This window comes from Mastomys coucha, unplaced genomic scaffold (assembly GCF_008632895.1).
Source record: "Mastomys coucha isolate ucsf_1 unplaced genomic scaffold, UCSF_Mcou_1 pScaffold7, whole genome shotgun sequence".
Classification (NCBI taxonomy): Eukaryota; Metazoa; Chordata; class Mammalia; order Rodentia; family Muridae; genus Mastomys; species Mastomys coucha.
The window spans coordinates 33,873,915-33,895,945 of record NW_022196913.1 but is presented as its reverse complement, the minus strand read 5'-3'; the positions used below and the strand labels follow the sequence as shown (position 1 = coordinate 33,895,945).

Below are 22,031 nucleotides of genomic sequence, written 5' to 3'. Positions count from 1 at the left end.
AGCAGCAGCAGCAGCAGGAGCAGCAGCAGCAGCAGCAGCAGCAGCAGCAGGAGCAGCAGCAGCAGCAGATGTCACTCACTGCTTGTGTCACAGCTTTCAAACAGGCCCCATATGCTCTCTCTGTCTATTTATTCTGCTTTCTGCTATAGTCACTTCCTTTAGTGATTCAGGTCTCTTCCCATTTCTGTTGTTCCTGCTGATCACCACTGACCTTGCCACCATGGCTGCTTTGCTGCTGCTTCTGCTGGCTTCTAAGTTACCACTCAGTCTACTGATGATAAAAGTAAAAGCAGGCAAAGGACATAGTAGGCACAGCCTTTCATGAAGGCTAATTTTCATCTGAGAGCAGCACAAATGGGAGTCTCCTGACCAGCACGAAAGCAGGCTGCTTCTATTTCCCAAAACGATAGATCAAGAGTATTTATGAAGTCGTGGCACAGTCATTCACAAAATTAAGGTTTGTGTTTGTAACCAATCACAGGCCTTCATCTGGACATGCAGGGGAAAGGCTAGGTGAAAATGGTTGCTAGGTTTGAGCCATTTGATGGCGAGTTTGGTGCAAGCTAATTGAATCAGTCGTGTCTGGGGAGATGCCCTCTGGAGTTGGAGTTGTTTTGGTTGTGGTTGTTCTGCATGGTGGGTTACCCAGCCAGCTGCTTGGCTCAAGGCAGCCAGGGCACCAGGGAAGGATCTAACCTGCCATTTAGTGTCTGGGCCTCAATTATCTTAGCTTAAATAAAAAACAAACATTGGACAGAAACTTTAATAAATGCTTGAAATTACTAACATTAATTTAAAAGTAGTTAACAATACTCTAACAATGCTTTCTTCTTGCCTCACTGTCCCAAAGAGAGGTGGATCTCTCTAATCCATCTCAAACCCACCATTTTATCCAAGAGTCTTATGGGCTCATGTTCCTGTTTTCCTTACTAGGGTTCATAGTTTAGCTATATGGGCATATTGTAACAAATGTCCACCATGCTATACCATTCCCTGCTTCTTTATTTTATTTGTGTGCTGTAAGAGTGAGTGTTGGACTCCCTCTGAACCTTTCTATTTATAAGCACATAGGAAGATAGTATTGTTTTGGCCTTATCACTGAGTTATTTCATATTTTCCTCTTTTTTTTCTTTTGCTAACTTCTGATCTCAACTGATACCTTTGTAATTCATCTTAATACTGCACACAATTTATACTGTATACTGCCTCCTACCACGGTCCAAATCTTAGGCAGTCTGAGTCACTGTGTGTATTGTGACTTGCACTTTCTTCTGTGTCAACTCCAGTGGGAATCACCTGTGTGCTGTTTCAGCACCCCGATTCTATAAGCAGACACTGGCCGCACTTTTTTCACAGGTACTGAAAAGCTGAGCCCACACTAATTAAAACCTACTATATTTTTCTTTTTTGCCACCCTGCCTCCCTCCCTTCCTCTAAATATTGGTTCTGCTTATTCTTGTGTTTTTCTGGCTTCATCTGACCCCCATTGCATAGTCCACTATTTTGTTCTGTTTGCTTCTCATCTGTGCCACAAATCACTCCAGTTTGCATCTCCCAGTCCCTCTTGAGGAGTGCCTGCTTTGCTTGCCATGTCTCCTCCTCACCCTTTGAGTCACTGGAGGAGACTTTGCATGCTAGTCCTGTTTCCATCTTTCTCACTCTCCTCAACCTCCCTTCTCCTCCCTCTCCCAGCTCCCTTCTGCTCTCTCTCCTCCCTCCTTTTTCTCTCCAAAGGGATGAATCTTATTGTGACATTTTCCTACATGTATATAGCATACTTTGATCATATGAATCCCTATAGTATCCTCCTTTCTTAATGCTCCCTGTTTCTTAGTAGCACCTGAACTTTAAAAAAAAGTTTACATTTGGCTTTTATGCTGTCAACCCTTTTTTAAAGAAATTATTTGTCTTTTCATTCATTCATTCATTCATTCATTCATTCATTCGTTTTACATCCTGATCACATCCCACCTCCCTTCTCTCCTTCCAGTCTCACACTCTCACCGCCCCTTTCTTCATTTTACCTCCTCTTCTCCTTAGAAAAGGGGAGCCTCCCCTCTCTCTGGGTACTAACCATCTTGGCACATTAGGTTGCAGCCCAGCTAGGGGAAAGGGATCCAAGGGCAGGCAGTAGAGTCCGAGTCAGAGACAACCACTGCTCCAACTGTTAGGAGAACCAAATGAAGACCAAGCTGCACGTCTGCTACAAATGTGAAGGGGGTCTAGTCCAGCACCTGCATACTCTTCGGTTGGTGTCTCTGTAGGTCTTCTTGTAGTATCCTTGAATCCTCTTGGCTCCCTCGATCCTTCTCCTGACTCTTCCACAAGACTCCCTGAGCTCTGTTTCATTTTTAGTGTGAGTCTCTGCATCTGTTTCCATCAGCTTCTGGATGAAGGCTCTCCAATGACAGTTATGCTGTAACCGTAGCAGGGTATCATTAATAGTGTCAGAGTGTCGGCCACCTTACCCATCCCCAGTTAGAAGTAAGGAGGCAAACACCAAGCCCTTCTCCATGCAGTTTTTTTTTTTTTTTTTTTTTTTTTTAGACTTATTTATTTTATGTATACGAGTACTGTCTTCAGACACACCAGAAGTTGGTGTCAGATCCCATTACAGGTGGTTGTGAGCCACCATGTGGTTGCTGGGAATTGAACTCAGGACCTCTGGAAGAGCAGTCAGTGCTCTTAACCACTGAGCCATCTCTCCAGCTCTCCATGCAGTTTAATCAGGAACCTTCATATTTACTTCTTCTTACTAGCCAGCTTCTTTTATATTCTTCTATATCTTCTTCTTACATCTTACTTATTACTACTTACATTTTATTAGTTACATCTTATTAGTTACATACTTATTCCTAATTCTATATCTTACATCTATCCTTACATCTTACTTCTATATCTACATCTTCTCTCCTATCCCATTACCAGCCCCAATTCTAAATACTTACTCCTAAATCTTATATAACCCATCACCAGCCCTAATTCTACATACTTACTCACTACTTCTTATTCTCCCTACTCCTAATCCCTACATACTTACTCACTACTTCTTATTCTCCCTCTACATACTTACCCCTAATTCTATTCTCTCTTCAGCCCCCAGCCCTTGTGGGTTAAATACTTTCCCTGGTCCTAATCAGCAGCTACGTGGCAAAGCATAATAGGCTACAAGAAATCATGCCAGCTTGCACCATAAACTAGAGGCACACAGCTTTTCCAACTAAGGCTTGTTTATCTCAATGCTCTCTGCTCTGGCCAGAGACCAGGTGTTCAATATATATGTAGGGTGGCAGCTGCAGCTCCCCACATCAGGGGTTAGCTCTCTCTCATGGCATGGGTCTCAAATTGGGCCAGTCATTGGTTGGCTTTTCTCTCAATCCCTTCTCCATCTTTATCCCTGCACATCTTGTAGACAAGGTAAATTTTAGGTCTAGGGTTTTGTGGGTGGTTTGATGTTCCCCTCCTTTTACTGGAAGTCCTGCCTGGGTATAGGAGGTGGCCACTTCAGGCTCCATATCTTCTGCTGCTAAAAGTCTCATAGGGTCACTCCCATATCCTCCCAGGGGCTTCCCCTATCCCAGGTCTTTGGCTTGTCCCAGAGATGGTCCTCCTACCTGAATCAACCATTAAAGGCTAGGCTCACAACCAAAAATGTTTGTCCTATTTTTAACATTTCTCTCCAACCTTTCTTCTGTTTGCATTTAAACTGTTAAGAAATAGTTACATAGACCAAAGTACATAAATTATTATTGATAATGCATTATGTTACCTGTTTCCTTGTTTGTGACTTGTTTCCACTGTATCTACATCTTTTCCTAAAGTGTCCAAAGTGCTCCTCCTGGGTTCCATGACCTCCAGTAGTCCACACAGGCTGTCTGCCTGACAGCAGGCAGAGACAGCACATGGTTTGTGGTTGCACGCCTCTCCATTTGAGGGTAACAAAATATTTTTCGGAGCTATTATATGTATTTTTAGTGCATCCTGTGTAAAAGGTTCTTTCTTCTCATACCAGTCTAGGACCACCACATCACTATGGTGTGATAGTGCTGTTCTTTTGTCAGTAGGGTGTAGATGAATGCATATGGTCCTTTCAGTGAACAGGATGCTAGGCAGCTGGTAAAATGAGCATAGTAGACCTAGATGCAGCAATGATGTATACACATACACCTGCCTCTTGGTAATTTCCTTGTCTATGTGTATAAAAACCTCTGGTATGGTAAAATGAAGCCAGCCATAGAGAACACATGCAAACACTCCAGAACAAATCTCAGTGTCTAGTTTTCATAATGAGTTATTTTATTTGTGCAGCAAAAATAGAAGGTAAGCAAGGCATGTCACAGTGTGCTTTTAAACCCACACTTTGGAGGCAGAGGCAGAGGCAGAGGCAGAGGCAGAGGCAGGCAGGTCTCTTTGAGTTTGAGGTTAGTCTTCTCTACACATTTAGTTCAACCAGAGCTACATAGTAAGTTCTTTTCCTGAGGTGGGTGTATTATGGATTGATTCAGTCACACTTTACTATGCTTTGATTTCCTGAGCCCTTCCCCTTCCCTTCCCTTCCCTTTCCATTCACTTTCTTTTCTTCCCCTCCCCTTCCCTTCCCCTTTGCTTCAGAGAGAGAGAGAGAGTGTGTGTGTGTGTGTGTGTGTGTGTGTGTGTGTGTGTGTGTGATAGAACAATGATACTTGGAGAAGTTTTAGATGATCAGCATTGAGCTATTTCAAATGACTTCTCTAACTTGTGAGATGATGATTTTATTTGTTGTACTGCCTCCATTTTCCTCTGACTTCCTCTGTGTCCCTGGTTTTCCTGGTGTCTTTTCCTGCCTTTTTTCAGAGGACTCTTTTGGCCCCTCACTCCCTTTGATTTCCTTTCTCTGTGTTCTTGCTGCACTTCGGGAATTCTTCCCTGGTCACTTGTATGTGGAAAGTGACCTTTCCTATTGATTGTGGGTACTCTAGGTCTGAATATGGAACTTACCACTAGGTATTAACTCACTGAAAGGGTTTTAAGAATTGAAATAGTAAAGCACAAGATTTCCCATGTATCTCTTTAATATTGTACATTCTATTGTGTAGTCTGCCTTGAAGCTTTGGAGGAAGAGATATATTTTCATTAAAATTAAATTTATGATTCAGCTTGTGTTGAGTTTATGTGGATAGCTATTACCTGGCTTTTTCTTGGGAGATAAGAGTAAATGTCTATTCAACCAGTTAAGACTCTGACAATAGATCAAATATATAATTCAACCGGATTTTAGCCTTAGTACACTAGTGAGTTTATTACTTTATTACAGGGGTACTTGACAAAGCAAGGTATCTCCTCACTGAAAATCCCAGTCCAGTGTGGGGAAAAACTCACTAAAGCTACAACTTAAAGCAACCCCATTTCCTAGTATTTAACCTTGGGTTAGGAGTCTCATGAATCTTAGAAGCTGTTTGAGCCTACTCAGTCTTTTTCCTTCTTCTGGAGTAATGGTTCTTGCCCTAATAACAGTGATGCAAGAGGATACACAGCTCATGGCAATGGTCATACTGTGTGAGACATACTATTCCTCAGGACAGTCCCATCGATTATTTCTGGTTATCTATGTACTTCCTATCTATTCATTATCTATCTATCTATCTATCTATCTATCTATCTATCTATCTATCTATCTATCTATCATCTATCTATCTGTTTAATGTATACATTTTATTAAGTAAATGAAGTAAAACATACATAAATGGTTCTTTTTGTCTATTTCTATATCATCTATCTAATCTATCTATAGTTTTATGTATGCATATATAATTTGGCAATTTAAGTAAAACCTATATCAATACTTATATCTTTATCTAATCCATTTTATGTGTGTGTATATTACTTAATGTAAATTTAACTTTAACTTAAATATTGCTTAATATGTAATATTAAGTAAATCAAGTAAAACCTTTATCAGTGTTCTTTGAAAATGTACCTTGACTCCACCGGGCCTGTTCTGACTTCTTATCTTTCCCCCTTCCAGGTTCAACAGATAGATCGTGTGGTAGAAGTTGTGGAGGAAACAATAAAAGGTAATTGTGGAATGTAATATGCACTTTCTGAGCTCAAATTTTGGTATACAATTCAGTTAACACTTATTGAGCATTTTTTTAAATAAAGGATATTGCAGGATTAAAAATCATAAATTTTGTCCTTGGAGTCACACATTGACTATGGTTTATTTATTTATTTATTTATTTGATTTATTTCTGGTCCCAAATGAATCAGGGAATTTGCTCATAGTTTCTTAAAATGTTTATTTTAAATACTTTGTAAAACACTAAAAAAATGAGCAATGAAGTCATGAAAAGACAGAGGGTTTGTGGAGTAAAATAAGTCAATCTTTAATGTTATTAAAATAATTATAATTCTTAAAAGCCATATGCTATGTGATATCAACTATATGGCATTATGGAAGAGGGCAACTATAGAAGCAACAGTGGAATCTGTGGCTGTCCGAAGTTAGATATGTAGGGAAGAGGTAATTCAGAATAACCCAGAAGATACTTGGGGAAGGGACATCTCCTGTCATCTGTGGGCCCTAAGAACCTCTCAGTGTCAGCTCCATCGTTAAGAAACTCACTGAGGCATGCGGGTGTAGGTGCTCAATTTATCTGTGAATCTAAACCTTCCCTTAAAAGAGAATGGATTTTAAAAACAAGCGGTGATCAATATGCACTTCCCTGGTGGTGTGTAGAGGTAAAGTTTCTGTAGGAGACAGAGCCCTTTCTCTCTCTGGCCAGGGTGATGAGGAATGGCTTCTCACTGATGAGTTTGGCCCATTGTAGGTTCACTGGGGAGGCTGTGCTGAGTTTAGTTGTGAGAAACAATGTAGATGAAGTTGATTGGAATTCTCATAAGCTGTTCAGAGGATGAAAAGTGATGAGCTCAGTGCTAACGATATCATGACAGGGTTGGAGATAGAGGCATAGTCTGATAGTCCCACTTAGCAGGTGTGGACATTGAACCCTGTAGAGGTTGAGCGAGTGGCTGTTTGCTTAGATAACAGAAGTCTGAGAGCGAGGCTCTATCATCATCTTAATGTGTAAAGACTCATTCTTTACCTTCTGTTTCTGCAGTCCACACTTCATTTAGAGAGCCCAAGCTAGAGCAATAATGTACATCATCTGTAACCGTCCACCACCCACCTGCCTAGCATTGATACATTTGTTGATTGCCTTTGGACACATTATTTTTCTGATGCTTAGTGTTTTCAGCTGCAGCTGGAGAGGATTTAAAGGTTTTCCTATAGACCTTTCAGCTACTTTACTTTTATCTTAATGTCCCAAACAGAACTCTATAACCTCTGATTGCCTCTCCAGAGCTATTTTCCTCATTCATCTGTGTCCACTCAGGTTGGCATTTATATGCTAGATTACATAGTATCCTTGCTCATTGGTATCCAGAGGTACTCTTGTTCTCTGGTGCCCAGGAGGACCTTCAATCTTTGGTCCATTAAAAATCTGTGGATCCCAAAAGGATCCTTGCTTTCTAGTATCTAGTAGAATCCTCAGTCTCTGAAGCCCAGTTGGATGCTCACGCTCTAGCATTCCACTAGGACCCACATTCTTTGGCATCCAATGATAATGTAGCTAGTTGGGGGAGGGAGCTCTCTCCTTCCATCATTTAGGTCCTAGGAATTGAACTCAGGATGTCAGATTTGGTGGCAAATATATTTACTCACTGGGTCATCTTCCTCCATAAGGTGTGTGTGTGTGTGTGTGTGTGTGTGTGTGTGTGTGTGTTTTACACATTTGTTGATGGATAGTATGAGTTATAGCCAGATATGGGACTGTGAAAACTAATTTTAAGGTGAGTGCGTGGGGAGGAAAGAGAGAGAAGGAGAGGGAGAGGGAGACTGACTGACTAGTTTTGTAAGTAAGGGGGGGGTCTGGGAGGGTTTGGAGAAGAACAGATAAGAACAAATATGTATAAACATGCTATAATCATAATGAATTTCCTACTTTATATGCAAACTGAAACATAGACCAGAATAAACAAATCCCACTATTTGATAGAGAAATAGCCCCACTGTTCTTCCTTGCTTAAATATTGACATACCTACTGTCAGGCTGAGCTTACATGCTAACCTCCTTGTAAAACACATTGTCTGGTTATGTGGGAAGACTGAGACATTAATAACCTTAATGAAAGACATGGTGAAATCTGCTACTGTATGCCAGTTACAGTTTGAATGTCTTTACTGATTATTTATGCTATCTATATAACATGCTCAGATATGACAGTTTCTGAGATCCATGTTCTGATTTCTACAATGTATTGCTTTATATCGTATGATAAATAGTGTAAAGTATCAGTCCCATAACAAATTTATATTATATATAAACTTTATTTATTTTTATTCTCAAAGGACTTGTTTGTAAAATACAGCAAGTTCTGACTCCATTAACAAAACATGTTCACTTAACACATAGCTGTAGCATACTTTTTATATTCCCTACCTCCCTAAGGATAGAGGAACAATTCAGTCAGCAAAATGCTTGCTTCTGTGCAAGTCTGGGCACTTAAGTTTGATCCCTAGCACCTAGAGGAAAGGAGTTGGCACGGTAGCATGTGCCTGTAAACCAAGCTCAGGGAAGGTGGACAGGCATAGATGGGTGCCCAGGGCTCACTGCTCAGCCAGCCTCGGCGAATCAATGTTAGAAGGTTCAGGCCGCTCTATGAATGAGCCTGTTTCAAAAACAAGGGGTGGTGCCTCAGCAGCTTTGAACTGTGCTTGTCCTTTGGTCTCTGTGTCATACCCAGGATCCTGTGCATGGGTCCCCATACACTATGTGATCCTGCCTACATGAGCATGCAATACGTGCATGTATACATGTATGTACATGCATGCATGCACACACCACACAGAAAGTTTTTTCCCATGTGTGTTATTTTAACAACATTAAAAACGGTTAGACTGGCTGATCATAACCTTGTTTAAGCTTGGTGTTAGTGATTGGCCTTGTCATTCCACTCTAGGTTCCTGGCATTGGGAGCCACTGTGTTGCATGGTTGGGTATAATTTAGGGTCCTAAGATGGAAAGCAGCTGGCGTTCTCCTAGCTTCCTGCACACATGGGTAGACTTCCAGGATCCAGTGAAGGCCTTTATCTGTGCCTCCTTCCCTTCCTGTTACTGCACATGAGTGACTTCATAGGCATCACATTGAATCTATAATACTCTAATTACTTAGGTAACAAATCACTTGCAAAATTGATTCTCATTGTCAGTTTTTTATATAAGTGGAAGATTACATTCACTTGTAGTGTATGAAACTTTCCTCACATCATTAGCACCGCAGGTCTTGCTAGGACTGCACTCGCATTCATTACTGTAGCAACTGTAATCAGCACCTTGTCTAGCTCTTCATAGCTAATCTTCTCCATAGACATTAATTCCTTTGCACTCTGCAGGAAGCCTTGTTACACTGAGGCTGCACTGCTGCACTGAGGTTGCACTGAAGCTGCACTGAGGTTGTACTGCTGTACTGCTGCTGCACTGAGGTTGTACTGAGGTTGCACTGAGGCTGCACTGAGGTTGCACTGAGGCTGCACTGAGGTTGTACTGCTGCACTGAGGCTGCACTGCTGCTACACTGAGGTTGTACTAAGGTTGTACTGAGGTTGCACTGAGGCTGCACTGCTACACTGAGGTAGCACTGAGGTTGCACTGAGGCTGCACTGCTGCTGCACTGAGGTTGCACTGAGGCTGCACTGCTACACTGAGGCTGCACTGAGGCTGCACTGGGCAGTACTGAGGCTGCACTGAGGCTGCACTGAGGCTGCACTGGGCAGCACTGAGGCTGCACTGAGGCTGCACTGAGGCTGCACTGGGCAGTACTGAGGCTGCACTGAGGCTGCACTGAGGCTGCACTGGGCAGTACTGAGGCTGCACTGAGGCTGCACTGAGGCTGCACTGGGCTGCACTGAGGCTGCGCTGAGGCTGCAGTGGAGGACCTGTTGGCTATAATGCCCATCCCCTCCAGTGTAGCGTTGCTGCTCACTTTTTCCTCTTCTCTTCCAATCCTCATCACACCTTTTGTCCCTTCACATTTATTCTGTTCACGTGTGTTTCTTTTCTTATTGATTGCTAGGAAATTATTATGATTTGCCCAGGGGAGAACCTTTTTGGTGTCTGGAAGTTACTAAAGATTTGCTTCATTTTTTAAAAAAAATCAGAAGAATGTTTTAATCTTGCTTTGATGCTAAGGTACTTAAACTAGAAAGTGAGCAAAAGGGTTTCTTCATTGAAACTAGTTTTGAAACCTGAGTGTGAACAAGGAGGTAGCAAAGCGTTTCTATAAGGAAAATTCTTTTGTATATGCATGTGTTAAAGTTAACTTGAAAGTTTGCATAAAATACACTTTATATATTTTTTATTGTCAGTCATTAGGCCAAGAAAATTGTTGTACACTTTCCTAAGGATATGATGAATCTTGCAGTTCTAAGTACACACTGGAGGCAGGAAAGTGTTACTGCCAGAGCCACATATGTTTTAATATAGAAAATGCAATCCTTAAAGTTCATTGTCATCATTACAGTTCTGAAACTAAACTCTTAAGAAGCCATTTGATTGACTATTTGATTGTAACCAGAGCCTGAGAGCTTTCTCTATTCTTACTTCCTAAGTGCTATTTAGGGCATTCTTTTTAGAAGGTGTGCCTTTTCACCACAGGCTTCCTTCATGCCCAGTCTTAATAAATCTTTTCAGTGGAATGTGGTTGTAGTGATAGGCTTTTTACTTGATTGACTTTAAGGAAAAGTAACAACAAATTAAAGTTCTAGCAGAGTGTACTATGAACTAGAAGATATTCAATGTCCTAGAAACAAGAGGATGACTCTAATGGGTGTCCTCTATTACTTTCTGCCATATTTCCTGACACAAGGTCTGTCACTGAGCCTGGAGCTTATTGTTGTTTTTGGCTTGGTTGATGGCCAGTAAGCCTTAGCCATCCTCCTGTCTCTGCCCTTCTCCAAGGCCTGCTGTTAGAAGCTTGGGATGTCATACCTGGCTTCTTACATGGGTACTGGGGATCATGACTCAAATCCTCATTCTCCTGCAGCAAATTCTCTTATCCACTGAGCCACCTCCCCAGCCTGTGGGTTCAGTCTTAAAAGTTGAATTTTGGGGAGAGGGAGATGGGAGAAGGGGTGTGTATGTGTGTGTGTGTGTGTGTGTGTGTGTGTGTGTTGACTGGGAGGGGGGTCTGTAAAAGCAGGATATAAAAGTGAATAAGTTAAAAAAAAAACCTAAATTAAAAAGAAAAGATAAAAAAATTAAAGTTGTCTCACCTGTTCCCAAAGTCACGTATTACATTCCTGTCATTTTTGAACAGGAACTGCACCCAGAATAGGGGCAGAAACACTTATCACTTTATTGTTGGAAATATCACAGCCTTGCAGCTCTTCAGCAAACTTCTAATGGAAAAGTCTGTCCTAGCAAGGCAGGCCGTGGTCTGAGAGGCTTCTGTTCAGGGCCAGGGCTACTACCTGCTCATTCAGGACTCTTTTGGCTGTTGATAGTTTGGAGGGAGATTGCAGATAACTGACACACCACACACATCTCCTTCCCTTGTCATAAAAGGTGTCTCTTTTTACAGAAGGCATAATTAAGACATAAGATTCTCTGTGTATTGTAATTTACCTGCAGAAGGCATTTCTGTTAGAGCAAGAGGGCATGTTGTGTGAGTATACTGTCATAGACATCTGTGGTTTGAGTCTAACTCAGGTACTGTGAGCTAAGCCTGCAGTAGTGTGCACTGGAGGCAGAGCATCAATGACAACCTCCTTTTGGAGCAATGCTTTCAGTGTCTGCACATCAGTTTCACACTTGATGGTATAGGGCAGGTGTATTTTTTCTGGGCAACATGAGTTTTGACAAAAAATAATCTTCAGATTTCCAGAGATTTAAACTGTGTTCTCTAATTTTATCATGGCATCTTAGCAGGTAAGATCTTATTTTTTAAAATATTAATTTAATTAGTCTTAAAGTGCATGTTTTTAAATTTTTCTTTGAGCATATCATACAAGTATGCAATGTGTTTTGGGCACATATCTATCTTCCTTCAAACTCTTCTTATTTTATTTTAAGCTACCCATTGTATCTACTAGTGCTGTCTGTACACTCATGAGCCTTGGTCTACCTGCTGGAGTATGGTTGACCCATCTGGACCACATGTCTAAAGAAAACTCCCTTCCCTTAGCAGCTTCTCAGTTGGGGTAGAGGTTCATGTACCCTGCTATCCACGTTTGAATATTGAGTAGATTGTTCTTATACAGGTCTTATGCATGCAGCCATAGCTACTGTGAGTTCATCAGCCCTGTTAGGTCCAGAGGAGACTATTTTGCCTCATTTATTCCTGACCACTTGCTCTTACAGCTATTTTTCCTCGTCTTCCTTGATGTTTTTTGAGCTTTTGGAGGAGGAAAAGCTATAGTATAGATGTGTCATATATGACTAAGCACTCCTCTTGTTCTCTGCACTTTGATCCATTGTGAGCCTCAGTATAAATTGTCACCTAATGTATTAAGTTGCTTCTCTGATTAGCCTTGAAAGCTGTGCTAATCTATAGAGAATTATACCTATTCAGAGGGTAGTTTGGTATTATGTGCAGTAGGAAAATTGTTGTACTAGTTTCATTTCCAGTGCCTGTGAACCACTCTGACCATGTGTTCTTGGTCAGATATACCAGGCTTGAGCTTCCTCCTGTGGAGTAGTCATTAAATCCAATTAGGAAGTGGTTGGTTATCCCTATAACATTTGTGCCACGATTGCACCAGTCCTCACTGTTGGTTGCATGTTCACTCCTGGATAAAACTGTTGCCGCCATTTCTCTCCCATCAGCCTGTTAGCACCTTTTGGTATTATAAAAGCTAGTCATCAGAGAGCAAGCTTCTAGGTCAGTACCAGCTTGATTTTTCCCAATCCTGTGACCCAAGTATAAAGGGTGTTATCAGCATCTTCTGGTGGGTAGCCAAGAGGATTGTGTTCTTTATATTTTGATAAGTTCTAGAAACTACTGATCTGAGAGACCTCCACTATGTCCACAGGCTCTCTTTCCCAGTGTTGGCTTATGCTTTGAGTCCTTTCCTTTCAGTATATTAAGTTTTTTAAAAATTACATGCATGTGTGTATGTTATTGTTTGGGTATATGCATGATATTGCTGGAAGTCAGAGGCTTTGGATACACTTGAGCTGGTGTTATAAGCAGGTGTGAGTTGCCTGATGTATGTTTTGGGAACCAGATTCAAATCCTCAGCCAGAGGATTTACAGTTGCTGAGCCCTCTCTCTCACCAGCCTCATCTTAGGATTTCTGTTAAGTGCTGTTACTCGAGTTACCATTAAGTTCTTCCTATTTGAGGAGCATGTTGTCTCTTTTTAGAGGCTGAATAAGAGCCTGAGTTGTCCAGCCAGTTTTAATATTACATATTCTTTTCCAGTCTCAACTTGTGAGGAAGCTGCTGCTTCTGTTGCACTCATTTTATTTTTCATTTCTCATGAAGAAAATATTTGAAGAGAGGGTCATACTTTTGCTGTGGATATCTCAGCATCCCCCTTCCCATGAAAAGTTTTGCATATGAGCACTTATACTGAGTGAAGTAGAGAACAGCTTTAACTGCCCTGTACCCTCTGCCCCCTGTATCACTCTGGATTGCTTTCCTAGGAAGTCTTCCAGGAGGCTGACCCGGAGCTTAGGGGTCAGATCTGCTATTTTAGTGCATGCCCAGGTCCGCATTTGTCCAAAGTCATCAGTCAGCAAGAGATTAAGAAATCAGGAAACAGTGGCCTGGCATTTAAAATAGGTGGGCTGAATGAAGTTTTAAGGGAAACTCTGGCTGTTAGCTGTTTTACAAAGCCTTTAGAAAAAATTGAAATGAAAGACAAAACTATACAAAGGAGTCCCACTCGCCAGATTGTTGACGTTTTTACAACATGTAAGGACTCTCCAAGCTAATCTGTGAGACCAGGAAGAGGGAGGAGGTTGGTGTGCAGGGTCACAACATAGTTAATAAACACATGTTTCTAACATTCTTTTACTGTATGTGTTGGCTTGGGAATGACTAGTCTGCCTGACTCACTGTTCAGACACCTGGGTGGCCTTCTTCCTCTCTAAAGGCCTTTAGAACTGTGGGGTTTAGTCAGATTCTGCTCTTGATTCACAGACAACAGTTGAGTATCGATGCAACGTGTATAGCAACTGTTGCACAAATCATACACATGGCGTGACTTTCTTTGACCCAGGTTTAGTGTTATGAAGTGAATCATAAGCAGCTACCATTTGGGTTCAAAATTCACTAATAGGTAATAAAATAGTTTCATGAAATTTTTCAGTGGATTAGTTCTAATGTAAAATCATCATGTAATCAGGAGTTTGAAGTTGATTTATAAATAGCAGCTGAAATCTCTTAGGCCTTATAATTGAATTTAGCTTTTACAGTTTTGAGTTTTAAGTGATAATTAAAAGTATGAGCTTAGAGAAGTATTTATTAAAGAAAGCTAATCTATTGAGCTATATCTGGTCATTATATAGAGACATGAAGTGGGATTATATTTAAAATGGAAAAGAGAGGACCTGAGAAGTTCACTGCTCTCGTAGGCTCCATCACACGTGTGACACCACTTATCTGTCTTTCTTGTTTTGCAGTGGCCTGGCCTCGTGTCATCCTGCCCTTTCTTTCTCGCTTTCTCTTCAGTGTGAGTGTTAGGACTCAGCTTTGTTGTGTTGTACATCAGTCACTCCATCTCCTCATTTCTTTAACAAGGATAATTTGCTGTCTGTTCCTGTTAATCTCTTTTGTCTAGTTTTTTCATTTCCTCCTTCTTCTTTAATTCTCACCAGAAAGGTGATAAAATACATGCCAACCTGTCATTTTTTTTTTTTTAATTTTTTTCTTGCCTGGCAGTATGGGTGACATTTCACTTTTTGAGATAGTCTTTCCAGTGAACCTTGTGCTACAGCCTCCTGGGTATCTGGGATTACAGGCTCACACCAGCAGGCCGTGCTAGCAATCATTCATTTTCTATCACAGTGCTAGACACTATTGGCTTACAAGAAAGGATCAAGCCAAGATACAGCACGTGGGTTTTCAATTACATTTTTCCCTTCATGGTCTTTTATATATATTGAATATATATGTTAATATATTCACTTTTATGATATGTTGCTTCAAGAATCTGCCCTCGTCTCATCTCCAATCCCTCAGCATGTTTTTCTGTCTCTCTTGTTCCCTCTTAATGTCATGCCTTGTGGCATCTCCTTCATGTTATTCTTTATTTTTTCAAATTTCACTTTTGCTTCCGAAGGCAACAATATTGAAAACTGCACATGAAACAGGAAATAATTTGTAACATGTGTATTTTGACTTTACAGCCTGGGGGTTTGATGAACATTTTGCAATAATTTCCTTTGAAACAGGACATTAAAGAGAGATAATATATCACAAATAGTTTTATTTTGTTAGTCCATTTTAAAGGCAATCACGTTGTTTCCTTCCTTTTATCTTTGTCTATATATAACAAACAACTTTTATGCTTTCTATTTTTGTGTTTGGTGCACTAAACACCAACTAGCCTATTGTTAGATGTGACACTTTTTAACGAGTCATTGGATTAGAAAATAACTCTTTGTATCATTGCATGTAGACATGCCTCTCTATTTACATGCAGATAGGGAAGATGAATAATTTATTGAATATTATTAGAGCAGGCTGCGTATTACAGAGTCTTCGTGGGACACGAGGAAATTTGCCTGGAGCTTATATGAAAATGGCTTTCCTTTTGCATAGTCATTCTTGACCTTTTGTCCAAAGGTTCTCAAAGAACTGTTGTGTTATCTGTCCAATCTCCTTCACCTCTTTATTAGCTGGACCTTGATTGAGAAGTTCATCTTATCTTGAACATCTGTAGGATTTAATTAGCCAAATTCTTGTTTGGCTTTGACTATTCTTAACTGTAAGAACAGACATTGTCAGGATGAATGAACATTTCCTATTTGAGTTGTTAGTGCATCAAGGGCTCTGACGGATGGTTTCCTTGTTTTCTGGTCTTGGAAACCTGCCTCTTCAGATGTTTAAACAGTCCATCTTTCTGAAGTGAAGGCTATGTGTAATATTGTGTATGCATTTGAGCTTATTTTAAGAGATTGAAAAAGTTGCATTTGATTTGCTTTTGGAATGATTATGTGTTTTAACCCACAGAACATACCCACAAAACAATGATAAAGCTGGATGATAAAATGATAAAGACTGCCTTGCTATGGAAACTCACCAAAAACTTTCAGCCATAAGTTAAAAAGTTATCATTGTGAAAATTACTAAAGTTTGGCTAAGAATAGTTCTTTGTGCTTGGGCTGCTCCCATTTCCCTTCTTGATGTTGTGTGGACAGGATTTTTCTACATAGAAAAAGCATACTGTGTGACCTGGTGTCTCTGTTCCCATTACAGAGATGGCTCAGTTGCTGACTGTTAGTTACAATGGAGATTTTGATTATCAGGGAGAGAGCTGTGTGGCTCTGTTGCATTGATGCTACCGGCTGGTTTGACACAATTATGGTCCACCATCAAGTGCACTAGCCCTGGCTTAAACAGGAAATTCCAGTTTGTGAGGCAGTGGTGGCAACCTAAAGAAACTCCCCAAATCCTTTGAGTTGACTAGAATGTGTACATACACACTGCAGAGATGAGAGTGGGCCTAACATAACTCATACCTGCCTGCACATGAATTGAGAGAAGGCCAGAATGGACCAGTGGGAGCCCAGGTTACAGTAAAATTTAGGGGTCACTTGGAAATAGCTTATGCTCTATTCTCATTGGTCCATAAGTAGATCCATTAATAGATACTAGAACTCCGATTTGCTCCTAATCTTTGAGCAAATGAGTAATCAATTTTGAGTAGCAGGAAAATTTGCCTATACCATGTTGATGCCTATAAAGCCATGCTTGGAAGAAAAATAAAACAAGCAGCCCCAAGAAGAAGAAGAGGAGGAAGAGGAGAGGAGGAAGAGGAGGGGAGGGAGAGGAGGAGGAAAAAAGAAAGAAACAGCAGCAGCAATATTAAGAACTATTCATTGTAGAGAGGGTTGGTTTTATAGATTTAGTTTCGATAGTCATTACATAAAAGTAGTGTTGCCGGGAATCTAAATTTTGATTTGCTACAATAAATTGTATGAAATGTCCCATATTCCACTTTATATAATTTAGGTGCCAAAATACTAGGTGCCAATTCACCCCCAAAAGTGTTAATACTGATTTTCCTTAAAAATGTGGGAATTAGAAAAAAACCAAGTTAAGCCATGTTGAGAAATACAAAGAAAAAAGTGACAATGACTTGAGCTCATATTAGAGAGTAAAGTTGTGCAAATAAAGAATGGTATTGTCTGGAGTGAAATGAGCATTATCTGAACAAGGTACTCAGTGGAATGGCTCAAGTCTGGATTTTTCATGGCAAATGGGAAATAATCAGTAAGTTTTATGATAGAGTTAGAGGGCTGATTCCATCTGAAGAACAGAGATAGAGTGAACACCATTGTGAGTGTTGATCTCTGGTTATTGACTGGACGAAGGGCACTGAGCTGGTAAAGCACTGTTCTTTTTTGTGCTTGGAATGCTCTGAGCCCATCTCCTGCTGAATGGGTTAGCCCACATGATTTTGGTTTTGATTGAAATGGATACAATGGTCACGTTCATTTGTGAGGATGCTTCCAGAAAAGACTAGCATGTGACATGGGGGATTCAGTTCTATTATTCTCTCATATCATGGGCACCCTCTAGTTAGCTGAGGACCTGAATTAAACAAGGAAGATAAAGATGCCAGTGTCTCTCTGTCTGTTTCTAAGATCTGAGATTTCGTTTTTTGGGGGTGTAGGGAGAGAAGTGAGGAACTGAGGTAGGGATAGAGGCACACAAGTAGACATGTACACAGGCAGGCAGACATGAGCAAAGCCATGAGGGCTGAAAAAAGGGGTGGGGGCAGAGAGACAGGGAAGGGGGAGGGGAATGCTGAGTAAAGAGTGAGACAGGATATAGAGGGCAATCTGAGCTTTATTTATCTCTAGTTACTGAGCAAGTTCAGATTTTAGGAAAGAATGCCTTTGCACCCCTTGGGAAAGACAAAGGGATCCTAGGAATAACACCAAAAACATGAGCCATGAAGTAAATAGTATAATACGTTTGAACCTGGCACTCCTGTCACCTGCCTCCTGGGCTCTTGGCATTTGATTTCAGCCTGATATTTATATCATCAACTTTTCTTAACTCTAATGCCTTTTGCTGTTGTCTGAACTGCACTGTTGACTTCCCATGGAATTGTTCAGCCTCTATAATCACGTGAACCTGTTTCCTTAAAATTCTGTGTCTCTGTAGAACCCTGACCAAAACAGCTTTAAGTACTTGTTGGACGCATATCTGTCATATACTAACTAATACATGGTGGGAGTTGCAGAAGAATTGATAGAGAAAAGGCTCCAAAAAGTTTGAAAAAACCCTAGATGAACATCATTTTATAAATCCAAAGGATATTAGTCCCATTTAGGCTACTACAGAAATCCACACCTCAACCCAACAAACTGAGGAAAAGAAAATGACCTCTGGGAAAGCCTAAGGGGACAGTGAGATTAATAGCTGGCATGTGATCACGAACAGTAAATACCACGGACAACTGATAGCCATTGCACAGACAGTAGCACTTTTATATCCAGCACAAGATTCTTTTACAAAAGAAGCAAAAATAAAAATGTTCTCAGATAAGGAATGTTGCTTTGTTGCTAAACGAGCTACTTTATAAAAAACACTAAAGGGGTAGGTCAAGAAGAAACGAGGTGGCACCACATGATAAGCTGAAGTCCAAGGAGCAATGGAAAGTGTCAGAAATAGTATTTTGGCAGATAAATACAAACTATGCTATAACTATGTATTTTCTTTTAGAATGGTAATTATAGCACTGCTCTTTTGGCTTTGCATAACTTTTTATGTCAATGTGTGACAAGATTTACATGTGGATGAATAAGACAAAGAAATGGCACTGAGATCTCTGAGTATAATGTGGGTAGGTAAGCATAAACCCTTACTACACAAAAAGCATCAGAGTCCACCCTAGACCCAGGTGTAAGACCTAGAGTGATAGAATAGTCAGGAAAAGGAAAGAATACCTTTGTACCCCTGGGAAAGACAAAGGAATCCTAGGAATAGCATGAGAAACATAAGACATAAAGGAAAAATGTATAATTTGAGTTTATTAAATTGACAGGCATTTTCCTCCAAAAGATAACATCCTACAAGTTAAAATGTAATATGCAAAATGGGAGAAAATATTTAATAATCTCATATCTGATAAAATTGGGAATATAAAATGATTATCTCTTGGCTAAGATACAAATTCGTGAAACAATTCAATAATTTCTATGTTAGGTTCTAAGAAAAGTACAAACATGGGTATACAAATGTGCAGAAGTTCTTAGAAGTGTTCTTATAATAGTTGCTATTTGCAAGTGGGGCAAATGTCCATCTCCTGGCCAATGGACTAGCAACATACGCTGCTTATGTCATGGGTCAGAGATGGGCTGAGCTAAACTCAGAGGAGTTTCCAGGCATGATGGAAATGCTCCCAAATTGGCTTATTGTCAAGATTATAAAATTGTAGATATTTATTTAAAATCATTCAATTTTATTTTTACAATAGACAACTTTTATATGCTGTAGAACAATCAATGGTAAAATTACAAAAAACAATATATCACTGTAGAAGTTTATTTAAAAATCATTGCTGTGTACAGCCAAGATGAATGGCTTTATGGGATGTATGGCATGGTGTAGTCATAAACACAGCAAGTCTGAGTACAAAGTGTAAACACTCCGTGGTACAATTGTAAGTAGAATCAGAGGGGATATGCAGGGCCTTTTCTCCGTGTTTTCGACATGTCTGAAATTACTTCAAAGTTTTTAACACTAACACCAATTTTAATGGATCTTAGGAGTCATCTGGTACATGTTGTATAAGTAAACTTGAAAGGTTTTATTTGAAAATACCTATACTACGTTTTACAAAGATACCTCTCACACACACACACACACACACACACACACACACACACACACTCTCTCTCACTACATAAAAGTGTGAGTAAGGCTGGGAGGGAAGCAGGAGAGTGGGAGCAGGGGACTAGCCAGTGACTATAGAAAATACCAGTTCAGGCTGTTTTAGCAGAGTGAGCTACTGCCCATGAGTCTTAATATTGTCAGAAAACAGCAGGCAGTCCTAATACCCTTGTAAGCCCTTTCTGCTGCATTGTGGTATCTAGTCAGTATAGTGTTCACTTGTGAGGTTATTTTTAAGGACACTGAACCTTTCCCAAATGTGCACATACTGTGAACAAAGCATTGGCAGGTATAGTCAGTCCTTAAAACAGATTCTTTTTTTAAAAATTTATTTATTTATTTATTTATTTATTTATTTATTTTTTTATGTTCAAATGATCACATCTTCTCTAGGATGCTTTTCTCCCTGGAGAAAAAAAAATCAAATACAATCATGAACATATTTATTGAAAGCAGTAAATAACAGTAGATTTGTATGTCATGCTAATGTTTGTCTTGTGCTTGATTCAAAGGTCACTCAGTGAGGCTCCTGGGCCAGAAGAAAGACAATGGGAAGCGGTTGGGTGGAGCAAGACTTGATTTGCCGAAGATCAGAAAGAATCCGCTGATAGAAATCATTTCCATCAACACGGGGTGAGTGTCTCTCAGAGTTGTTCATGACATAGTAGACTCCCCATGAGTTCAGCCTATGTGGCCTTGGACAACTGATGCCAGGTGTTGAAATGTTTTGGTTGGGAAGAAAATCGCAAAAAGTTCTAATGCTTGTGAGTAAAATTTCTTTTAAGATGTGTCCTGTCTATAAATTACATGTATGCTTGAGTCAGGATTTCATATCTTTAATATTACTTTTCTCATTTTGGGCAGTACACATACATGAATTTCATTTCCCAGGTATATACTTTGTTAAAATTTTTTTTAAAAGTTCTTAAAAATAATAAAATAGTCTCATGGCTCACACCTACAACCCCAGACTAAGTCACTAGCGTCTGGATTGTAAAATCTGTCTGTGCCATATAGGAAGCTCAGGCCAATGTGAGGGAAACCCAGTCTCAATCCCTCACCATCCTTCCCCAAGCAAAAACAAAACAAAAAGCTTGGAAGAGTTTCAGGAATGACTGACTCGGTGTCTCTGACTGCTTTTACTGTGAGATTCTGGTAGAGATTGCTCTAAATACTAACCATGGTTGATCAACCATGGTTACTGTCTTTTAGAACAGTTCTTCAAACAACCCATGCATGGCTATTAAATGTTCCTTCGGTCCCCTCTTCTTTGTCTGAGGCTATGGTCTCAAACCATAGCCCTTGTCTCTACTTCTGCTTTCTTTGTTCACAGTTCTTGTGCTTGGGCTCTTTCAGTTAGGCTCCACATTAAAGCCTTAGTCTTCCTGGGAAGACTGAGGGCTTAATTCCTCAGCCCCCAAAGTCCCTCTCCACCCCAGGTTTTACTGTCTGCTGCCCTTTTCTTCCTGCCCCACCCCCCCACCCCCATTGGAGGTCTTCCTCTGTTCTTTAAGCTAGCTCCAGGTTCCTGCATTTCTACTGCATGCTTATCCACTCTGTCACCAGGCAGCTCCTTTTCAGTCTTCCCTTTGTCTGTTTCACCCTTCACACTGCTGCTGTAGTCCATAGAAGGTAGAAGAGGTTTTTGGGTTTTCATTAACATCCCTCTGGGTGGCAGTTAACCAACTGGGGAATGTTTTGTGGAACAAATTTCTGGCTTTCAGCATTGAGGGTGCAGGGACCCAGAACCCTGAGTAAAGCTGCATTTGACAGGTGTGACTGTCTGAGCTTTTTTATCACTACAAGGCTGTTTGCTTCCTTCATCTCAGCTATAAGGTTGCTTCTGCTGTACTGTTTCCTTCTTCCCTTCCTCCTCCTCCTCCTCCTCCTCCTCCTCCTCCTCCTCCTCCTCTTCCGC

General features: G+C 40.4%; 1 protein-coding gene across 2 annotated transcripts in view; it reads left to right on the top strand.

Annotated features, from left to right (window-relative positions):
* Positions 1–22,031, top strand: part of Cdkal1 (CDK5 regulatory subunit associated protein 1 like 1) — a 555,277-nt gene that overhangs the window by 143,223 nt on the left and 390,023 nt on the right. For both annotated transcript variants that reach the window (XM_031358356.1, XM_031358355.1), the window contains exons 7-8: positions 6,005–6,053; positions 20,626–20,746. In XM_031358356.1, the coding sequence (XP_031214216.1) occupies positions 6,005–6,053; positions 20,626–20,746 (170 nt within the window). The remainder of the gene's footprint in view (positions 1–6,004; positions 6,054–20,625; positions 20,747–22,031) is intronic.